The sequence below is a fragment of the Myxocyprinus asiaticus genome, chromosome 48 (assembly GCF_019703515.2).
Source record: "Myxocyprinus asiaticus isolate MX2 ecotype Aquarium Trade chromosome 48, UBuf_Myxa_2, whole genome shotgun sequence".
Classification (NCBI taxonomy): Eukaryota; Metazoa; Chordata; class Actinopteri; order Cypriniformes; family Catostomidae; genus Myxocyprinus; species Myxocyprinus asiaticus.
This window is the reverse complement of record NC_059391.1, coordinates 20,601,689-20,611,605: the sequence shown is the minus strand read 5'-3', so window position 1 is coordinate 20,611,605 and position 9,917 is coordinate 20,601,689. Positions and strand designations below refer to the sequence as shown.

The 9,917-nt window shown below is 40.6% G+C and overlaps 1 protein-coding gene across 2 annotated transcripts; it reads right to left on the bottom strand.

Annotated features, from left to right (window-relative positions):
• Positions 1 to 975: 975 nt before the first annotated feature.
• LOC127437554 (olfactomedin-4-like) lies at positions 976 to 9,612 on the bottom strand. Of its 2 annotated transcripts, none has more exons than XM_051692547.1 (5): positions 9,484 to 9,612; positions 8,904 to 9,029; positions 8,085 to 8,303; positions 7,457 to 7,610; positions 976 to 1,828 (listed from the first exon to the last, which is right to left on the bottom strand). In XM_051692547.1, the coding sequence occupies exons 1-5, from the start codon at positions 9,538 to 9,540 to the stop codon at positions 999 to 1,001; spliced, it is 1,386 nt and encodes a 461-aa protein (XP_051548507.1). In that variant the 5' UTR covers positions 9,541 to 9,612; the 3' UTR covers positions 976 to 998. The 2 variants fall into 2 exon arrangements, with proteins under 2 accessions (XP_051548507.1, XP_051548508.1); XM_051692548.1 differs by having other exon boundaries at positions 8,904 to 9,026; positions 9,484 to 9,607.
• Between the last annotated feature and the right edge of the window lie 305 nt (positions 9,613 to 9,917).

Genomic DNA, 9,917 nt, shown 5'->3' with positions numbered 1-9,917 from the left:
TTGCTATACTTTATTTCAAGAAATTTGTGATACATCAGTGAATTTCATCAACTCACAAAACAAAGCCAAGCATTTCAATAATATTCATAGGCCGCATCACAATTCACATACTTCTACGACACACTAAATGAACTGTATGTCCTGATGGGAAAGTACATATTTTGGAGTATGGAGTAAGGCAGTACACTTGTATTGGCATGTAATACAACATCATAAATATGTCTTGATCAGTGTTGGATGTAATCTAATTACTAAGTAAAGTAATTAGTTACTGTAATCAAATTGCATTTCTACTTTAAAAAAAATAGTGTAGTGCATTACATTTTTAATTCTTGTAATCAGATTACATTACAGTCTTTCAAATATTTTTAAGTACATTAATTGGGTTGTGTGAAAAGTGCTTTAAGGTAATTAGTAATGTGATTTATTTTTCAATGAAACAATCATTATAGTTATCTGATTAAAATTGTATAGAAGTAATTTGTAATAGATAACTTTTTGAGTAACCCAACACTGTTCTTGATGATGCAGACTCCTTTGTCGCATATTGTTTGCATTTAAGCGTTAGCATTTAGCTAAATTCGTTATCTTCATTGAAATTTTATATAATCTTTGAATTCTTACATTTAAAAACCTTGCATTTCCTGCCACAACTGAAAAAGTGGAAAGGTATCTACAACAAGCTCTGCTTCTTGCATATCACAAGGGATTGTAGGCAATACTCGTATAAAAAGCATAATTGGATGCACATTTCCAAAATCCACCAGAAATATTATACCATCCGGGTACCTTCCTATGAATTACTGTTTATATATATATATATATATATATATATATATATATATATATATATATATATATATATATATATATATATATATATATATATATATTTTTTATTTTTATTTTAATTTTTTTAGTTTTTTATTTTTTATAACAAACTGATTTTGGATGTGCAAATGCTGTTATGCGAAAGTTCTGGTAAGTTTTCTGCAAACTTACTGAAACATGACCTCATAGGTTACAATGTAGGCATCACTGTACACGTACAGCAAGTGATCTCTGGGGTCATAATTCAGATACTCAATATTGGGCTGCATCTTCCTAATGTGAATTTTCAAATCATAGCGCTCCTCATTGGTTTTGGTGTCAAAAGAATAAAAGATCTGTTCTGTTTCTTTATTGATATAACGAGTCGCATAAAGCACACCACATACCATGAAGGTGTTTGTGGCTGTTGTTTTGTACAGAGAAGTGTACCAAGTTTGGCCCAATACAGGTGGAGTACTAGTCTCAACTTTAGTAATAACCACATTTCCGAAGTTGCCTGTAGTCGCATATATAACATATAAACTGGATTCATCTGTGGCAAAATCTATGTCGGAATAGCTGTATGATTTTCCGAGAAGTCCAAATGGAAACTTACTGTTGTAACCTGCATCCTTAGGTAGTGCCACATTACTGACAGTGCGAGTCGTCATATTGAACCGACAGACAGATAGGGTGTTATAACAGTTATAATAGAGTGCATTGCCGTACATGACCATGTTTGGCCCCTGAATTGTGTTAGTTGTGGGGTTGGAGCTCGATATGTATGTATCTTTAGGTCCTAAACCTAATAAAAGAGTACTCAAAGTACTGTAATGGCGGACGTAGTGGCCATATACATTACTTTTGGACAGCACCACCAGCCAGTACTTCTTCTCATCTCCTGGAGCAGGGTTTACATCTCTACCCCAAGCACCATAAGGGTAGGAGGTTCCGTATGCCGTGAGGGAATAGGTTTTAGGTCCCGACACATTGACCATTTGACCCAGACCACAGTGGCCTAAACAGATACAAAGAAAGACATACATTTAAGACTGGAACATTTCAGATCTGGCTAGCTGTTCAGTCATGACGTCAATTTATAAACAAATCTGGAAGGCTAATTTTCCACGGGAATTTTAATGGGCTTTTAGCGTTTTTTTAATATATGAATTTAAATAAAGTTCTGTGGTGAACATTACTTGAAGTGACTTTCACATGAATTTTTAAACATTGTATGCTTTAAAAATGTAAGTAGCTAACAGTTTTCTACATACAGACTACAACAGTTGAAACAACCGCAGTATTCCTTATGTCAGTTAGGTTTAGGTGTTGATTTCGGGTAAGGATGTCTGTTTTATTTACCTCTCATTTGATTTTTTTATAACACTATTGGTTAGGTTTATGTTAAAGGTTTAGGTTAGGGAGGTACGTTTTACTCATTAAAACCTAAAAATAATATTCACCTTAAAATCCTCGTCTGATAACGACACCATTTCACTCACTTTTGGCACCTCCTGCCGGACATTTCACTATAGGAAACTGCAGCGAAATGTGTCCAGAAATATTGCCAAGGTCACGTAATGAACATGCGCTCAAAAAAATAACTCTTCGGCTGAATTTGATTCAGTCATGGACATAGTTCCACATGTTTGAAATTAGTTTATTTCACTTAAAATTACCTCGAAAATTCATCTTTAAAAATATAGTAACCCCAACTGAATCAAGTAAACCCAACAAATTGTAATGTCAAATATAAAGTCAAAATAACTCAAATGAAACTTATAGTGAAATGCTAGCTAGGAAACAAAATGTTAGCATGCTAAATATATGCTATGGTTAGCACAGCAATTGCTCATTGGATAAAACAAATGTAAAATTAACTGTATTGGTCCTCAACCTAGGCTCAAGATTCACTCTTCACCATGATGGTAACCCCTAAAACTACAACATAACGTCATGGTTACTTGTGTAACCTCCGTTCCCTGACGGAGGGAACAAGACGTTGTGTCGATGTAGTGACACTAGGGGTCACTCTAGGGAGCCCGAGACACCTCTGGTCTTTGATAAAAGGCCAAAGAAAATTGGCGAGTGGTATTTGCATGCCACTCCCCCGGACATACGGGTATAAAAGGAGCTGGTATGCAACCACTCATTCAGGTTTTATGCTGAGGAGCCGATATAAGGTCTGGCCATTTCAGTGGGTAGTTCAGCGTTGTGGCAGGAGGGACACAACGTCTCGTTCCCTCCATCAGAGAACGGCTCCCTATCTGTCACTCACTCGACGTTGTGTCGATGTAGTGACACTAGGGGTCCCTATACGAAACGCCACAATTGGCTGAACTGTGTTATGTGAACTGGCGGTGTGTGGTGGGCAGACTACTGTGTGCCTCATAGCCAGCACACCAGGTCGACATGTAACCTCCCACAACATAATTATGAGTGTCGAATGACCCTTTGGGGACAAGTCGACTACCCAAAAGATAGAGACAGGCTTCACCCAGTCGTGGTCTCTTTTCCCCTTCTCTTTGTCCACTCCCTAAAAAAGAAGGGGGATTATCCGACTGGGCCGCCAGGTCTAGTCGGGGGTGTCTCTCCCAAGGGGAAGACACAGCGGAGACCACACCTCGCCCAAAGGGGGGGGGGGTGTTTAAGTGGAAGAATACGTCACATGGTCTTTCCAACCATGTGGAGAGTCTTCAAGGTAGATCCTGCCCAATGGGGGAGGAGTTACTACAAACATGGAGACTGGGGCAGAGGGGCTTTGCCCAAGGAAGACGCAGTTTGCCAACAGGGAAACGAACTAGCGGAAGATATATATCGCATGGGGTTAGCCTTACAGGGAACCGCCACATGCGGAGCACCTACCCCAGAACAGGACTCTTAGTTAGCATGTGTGCTGGGCCGGCAGCGAGTCTCTCTGAAAACTCGACTGCCACAGGGCTTGGAGGAAGTCAACCAGGGAACAAAGTTTGTGAACACTACTGGGAATTAATGGCGCACATCTTCAGCTCCAAGGGAGGCGGAAGGCGCTATGTGCAAGCGATACACCCGGCCAGCTATCCTGGGCTTTTCCGGTTGTGTTGCGTGCCACTACCTGGGACGAAACCGGTTCCACCCAGAGGTTGTAGAACCTTGCAAAGGTGTTGGGTGTTGCCCAGCCAGCTGCTCTGCAAATGTCTGTTAGAGAGGCACCCCTGGCCAGGGCCCAGGAAGTCGCTACACCCCTGGTAGAATAGGCTCGTAGCCCTACCGGGGGCGGCATGTCCTGGGCGAGATATGCCATAGTTATGGCGTCAATGAGCCAGTGGGCGATCCTCTGCTTGGAGACAGCACTTCCTTTCCGCTGTGCACCAAAGCAGACAAAGAGCAGCTCAGAGATTCTAAAGCTCTGCGTGCAATCCAAATAGATGCGTAAAGCGCGCACCGGACTCAGCAATGACAGGGCTGGGTCTGCCTCCTCCTGGGGCAGTGCTTGCAGGTTCACCACCTGGTCCCTAAAAGGGGTGGTGGGAACCTTGGGCACATAGCCCGGTCGGGGTCTCAGGATCACGTGAGTGTAACCCGGACCGAACTCCAGGCACATTTCGCTAACAGAGATGCTTGCAGGTCACCTACCCTCTTGATGGAAGTGAGCGCAGTCTTCAAGTAGAGTGCCTTAAGCTCGGCTGACTGCAAAGGCTCAAAGGGGGCTCTCTGTAGACCCTAAAGAACTAATCAGGTCGTGCTTCCCTAAGGACTTACCGTCGACTGCGTCATGGTGTGCTGCTATGGCGGCAACGTACACCTTCAAGGTGGAAGAGGACAGCCTCCCTTCCAACCTCTTCTGCAGGAAGGAAAGCACTGATCAGATTGCGCATCCCTGGGGGTCTTCGCATCGGGAAGAACACCACTTAGTGAACAGACGCCATTTAATGGCATAGAGGCGCCTCGTAGAGGGGGCCCTAGCCTGAGTGATCATGTCTACCACCGCGGGTGGTAGACCGCTTAGGTCTTCCGTGTCCCGTCCAGGGGCTAGACATGGAGATTCCAGAGGTCTGGGTGTGGGTGCCAGAGGCTGCCCCATCCCTGAGAGAGAAGGTCCTTCCTCAGGGGAATTCACCAGGGGGGAGCTGTCGCGAGGGGTGTGAGGTCTGAGAACCACGTCTGGGTGGGCCAGTAGGGTGCTACCAGGATGATCTGCTCCTCGTCCTCCCTGAGCTTGCACAGGGTCTGTGCAAGCAGGCTCACTGGGGGAAACGCATACTTGCGTAGGCCAGAGGGCCAGCTGTGTGCCAGCACGTCTATGCCGAGGGGAGCCTCGGTGAGGGCGTACCAGAGCAGGCAGTGGGAGGATTCTTGGGAGGTGAACAGGTCCACCTGTGCCCGTCCGAATCGACTCCAAATCAGCTGGACCACCTGAGGGTGGAGTCTCCACTCTCCCCTGAGGGTAACCTGCTGTGACAGCGCGTCCGCTGTAGTGTTGAAGTTGCCCGGGATGTGAGTGGCTCGCAGCGACTTGAAGTGCTGCTGACTCCAGAGGAGGAGACGGCAGGCAAGTTGTGACATACAACGAGAGTGTAGACCGCCTTGGCGGTTGACATATGCTACCGTTGCCGTGCTGCCTGTCCGAACTAACACGTGCTTGCCCTGGATCAACGGCTGGAACCTCCACAGGGCGAGCAGAATTGTCAACAACTCAAGGCAGTTGATGTGCCAATGCAGTCGCGGGCCTGTCCAGAGGCCGGCGGCTGCGTGCCCTTTGCAAACAGCACCCCAGCCCATTTTGGAGGCATCTGTCATGACCACGACGCGCCTGGAGACCAGTCTAAAAGGAACACCTGCTCGTAGAAACGAGAGGTCGGTCCAAGGGCTGAAAAGACGGTGACAGACCGGCGTGATGGTCATGCAATGTGTCCCGTGGCGCCGTGCCCATCTCGGGATTCGAGTCTGGAGCCAGTGCTAAAGCGGCCTCATATGCATCAACCCGAGCGGGGTGGCCACTGCCGAGGATGCCATATGCCCCAGGAGCCTCTGAAAAAGTTTCAGTGGAACTGCTGTTTTCTGTTTGAACGCCTTCAAACAGGCCTGCACCGACTGGGCGCGCTCGTTCATAAGGCGTGCCGTCAAGGAGTCTGAGTTTTATGTATTACTGTATTGGTCCAAATATAAGGATAATATAATATAGTAATAATATATAAGGATAATATATCTTATATTAGGACCAATATGGTAATGTTGACCCCTAGACGCACAATGTATTAAAAAAACTAACGTGGGTCACATGTGCAACTGTAATTAGCATATATTAGTATTAGCAATGAGTTTTCTGTTCAGTAAACATTGACAGTCTTAGCTCTCTTGAATGTTGTACCATTATTCTTGAAGTTAACAAATAATATTGTAACTGACAGTATTAAAACATTGTACTTACATTGGCCAGAAATTTGATTTAGTAATGACTTTTGTAGTTTGATTTATATCGACTTTTTCTCTACTAACTCTACACTAATTTCCACAAGAACATCTTGAACAGAAGTGTCACTTGCGCCTAGTGATGGCAGTGAAGTCTAGCAGATGATACTCCATGTAAATAAATAAAAAGTTAAATCAGGAAAGACCAGTGAATGAAGTAAAGATAATTGTTTATTGAACAAATGATGTGATGATTAGTCTTGACAGAAAGTCTTCAGCAATTCGACTCTAAAAGTGTGTTCACATCGAGGAGATTTGCGCTTTTGTTCTCGTGCCCAGAGCTGAGCGAAAGTGAGTGACAGAAAAAGAGTCCGACAGACACCAGATGAATATTGAGCTGCTGCTGTCTGAACACCAATAAGTTTTTAATAAACACCATAGCGACTACAAAAACATTGATAAGAAGGAGTTGATGTTGTATTAAAACATCATCATCCAACATTTTGGCAAGAGATTGAAACGACAAACCCGAAATAAAATGCTCACTGCTCATAAATCGTACTGACTACACACAAAACAAGAGAGACCTATTTTAGAAATATATAATATAGTAGCCTAATATATAGTAATCAGAATGACCGAGACTGCTACTAACCTATATTTGATTTTTGTGACCATTAAGTGATCTATTTTATTCCGTCAGTATTGTATTCAATAAATATCAGCATTTATAATTCGCCTGTAATTCAATGTCTAATTTTTAAAAAACCGAAGCAGCACAAACGAAACTTTTACCGGCACAAACCAGCACAAACGAAGCACAAACAAACGAGACTGCTTGGGGTGAATTTGGAGCATGTGGCGGGGCTGAGTGACCTCAGAATGACCTATAAATATTATTTTAATATCTAAAAATCCGAAGCAGCACAAACGAAAATTTTTACAGCATAAACGGAGCACAAACGATTGAGACTATTTTGGGTGAATTTGGAGCATGTGGGGGGCTGAGTGACCTCAGAATGACCTATAAATATTATTTTAATATCTAAAAAACCGAAGCAGCACATACGAACATTTTTACAGCACAAACCAGCACAAACGGAGCACAAACGATTGAGACTATTTTGCCGACGTTTTGCGTTGGGTGGGGGGCCAACTTCACGGAGGTATTAGAAATTCCTAAGGGAATATGGCTCAAAAATGCTGATTCTCTTTCAGATTTTAGGACAACAAACCAAACAACTCTGACACATACCTGGCGAAAGTGTAGGGGGTGGTAAGGTGGCCTTATGCTCGTTCTTACACTTTTCCAGGTCTTTCTTAATCTGCTGGTTCTCGTGCTCTTTCTTTATCACCTGCATCTTGTCAAATTTCACCAGCACCACCATCGTGTCCATCATGTCCTGAAGCTTTTAGAAGAGCATGGACAAACACTGGTCAGGGGTCTTTCAGACCGAATGTGGTCTTGCGCTTAAAAAAGTTAGATGCAGTGCAATGAACAGAACAGAACTCAGGTTTCTCGAGACGCATTTTTAAAAGTCGCCATTCTTTTTAACATGATATGGCATCTGTAAAAAAGGGGAAAAAAGCACTTCTCTTGCGAGAGATGCTGAAAAAACAGCGAGACATGACACAACTGTCAAAGATGTCTTTCTAGTGCATGTTTACACAGAAAAACAATTGAAAAAAATCAAAACAAAATGGACACAAAAAAACATTCGGTGTGAATGGCCCCTTAGGACTATTAATCAACTAAATAATATTTAACAAAATGTATTTTCTTAATTTCATTAATAGGCTACTTATTACATAATTATTTAGGCAGTGATAAATACATAAATAAATAAATAAATAAATAAAGTGTCATAGTGAGCAGCAAGTACCTGAGCTGCAGTCTCTATAATGAGATGATGGTAATTGCTGGTGGTTCTGTTAAGTGTGTCAAGGAGGGCCAGAATCTCAGCTAATTCTAACTCAATGATGCGCAGAGATATGGCCCCATACAGATTTCTGTCATCCTCTTTTTCCAGGATGACCACATTTTCATCTAGTTGCTTGATACGTTGTCGTAGACCTAGCATAATTCTGTCAACTTCCGTCATCTGCAGACATTTACATTCATTCATTACATTCATATTTACATCAAATTAATTTTATAGTTATTAGTTTAATTAGTTACAAATGATGAACAGTACAACCAATGTGATTTAAAAAAAAAAGTGTGGTCTACTTACAGTCACTTAAAAATGTATTTACTTAAATTACTTAAAGTAATACTTAACCCAAAAATTACATTTTGCAATCATTTACTCACCCTCATGCCATTCCAAACCCATATGTCTTTCATTCTTCTGTGGAACACAAAAGGAGATTTTAGGCAGAATGTTAGCTTCAGTCTCCATTCACTTTTTTTGAATGAAAAATAAAAGCTGCAATAAAAGTAAATGGTGACTGAGGCTAACATTCTAATATCTATCTTTTGTGTTACATGAAGAAAAGATCTTATGGGTTTGGAACAAGAGTAAGAGTAATATCATAAAGAGTAAATGATCACCAAACTTTTTCAAATATTATTCGATTGAGAGATAAAATGTAAAAAGTCACATAGTATTTTTGCATTTTAGTCATATATATATATATATATATATATATATATATATATATATATATATATATATATATATATATAATACTTTTTGTACCTTTTCTGAAGTGATGGCCTTAGTGCATTCTGCAGCAGCAGTCTGTACATTAGTTAGTTTGTTCTCAGGGAAAACAGGATCATAATTTTGTAGGTCGCACACACAGTCCTTTTGTTTCACTGACTGCTGTGATTAATCACAGGACATTAAATAATTAAACATGCAAAATTATTATTATTTTTGTTTTTAAATTGACAAGTTTGGAGAAAAACCTTTATAGTGCACTGTAAAGATTGTTTTGTCAGGTAACCTAAAAAATGTGCTTCGTGTGGTAACATCTAAATGAACTGGTTATATTTAAGTCAAAATGATTTAATTAATATGATTGAACCTTACAACATTGGGTTAGACAAACTAAAGTCATTTTAAAGGGTTAGATCAAGTATAAATATTCTAGGTCCTAGGTGATATTTGCATGTTATTACTTTTTACGGTGTGTGATATATGCATTAAAATATTTCACACTATTATATAGCCTACATTTTGTTTTTTATGTTTACAGGTATTGTGTTGTAGGAATATACAGTATAAATTCTTAAAGTCTGAATTGTATATGTGAAAGGGACTTTTTCTTTCTTACCTGAGAGAAAATTTGAGGAATGGCAATCATCAAAATTAATAAATTAGACTGACCCATGTCTGAGATAGGAAAGGTTGGGACCTCAGGAGCAAAATACAACTTTGTGTGACAGCATCAAAGTTTTTAAAGCCATAATGTGAAAAAAGAAGTAAGATTTGTCAGACAATTTTTTTTTTTTTTTTTTTTACCTGAGAAAATATGATGAAATAAGTTAGAAAGAAGTTAGAGACTTCTTCTTTTTTTTTTTTTTATTATTATTATTTCTTTTTTTTTTCTTTTTTTGGAAGAAGTAAGATTATCTGTTGCAACAGGACTTGCACAATTTGTAATCTTAAACTTTTGCTCACCGTCTTTCTGATACTGAACTGAGTTAGTTGTCAACCAGCACTTTACAAAACAGAACAAAATATATAGGAGAGATTGGAGCTAGTTGT

Excerpts from the sequence above, each read along its gene's own strand:
- LOC127437554 (XM_051692547.1), bottom strand. The coding sequence starts at position 9,540 with ATGGGTCAGTCTAATTTATTAATTTTGATGATTGCCATTCCTCAAATT. Across the intron at positions 9,030-9,483 it reads TTCCTCAAATTTTCTCTCAG|CAGTCAGTGAAACAAAAGGA; the intron begins GTAAGAAAGAAA and ends GATTAATCACAG. Across the intron at positions 7,611-8,084 it reads TTATAGAGACTGCAGCTCAG|CTTCAGGACATGATGGACAC; the intron begins GTACTTGCTGCT and ends CTCTTCTAAAAG.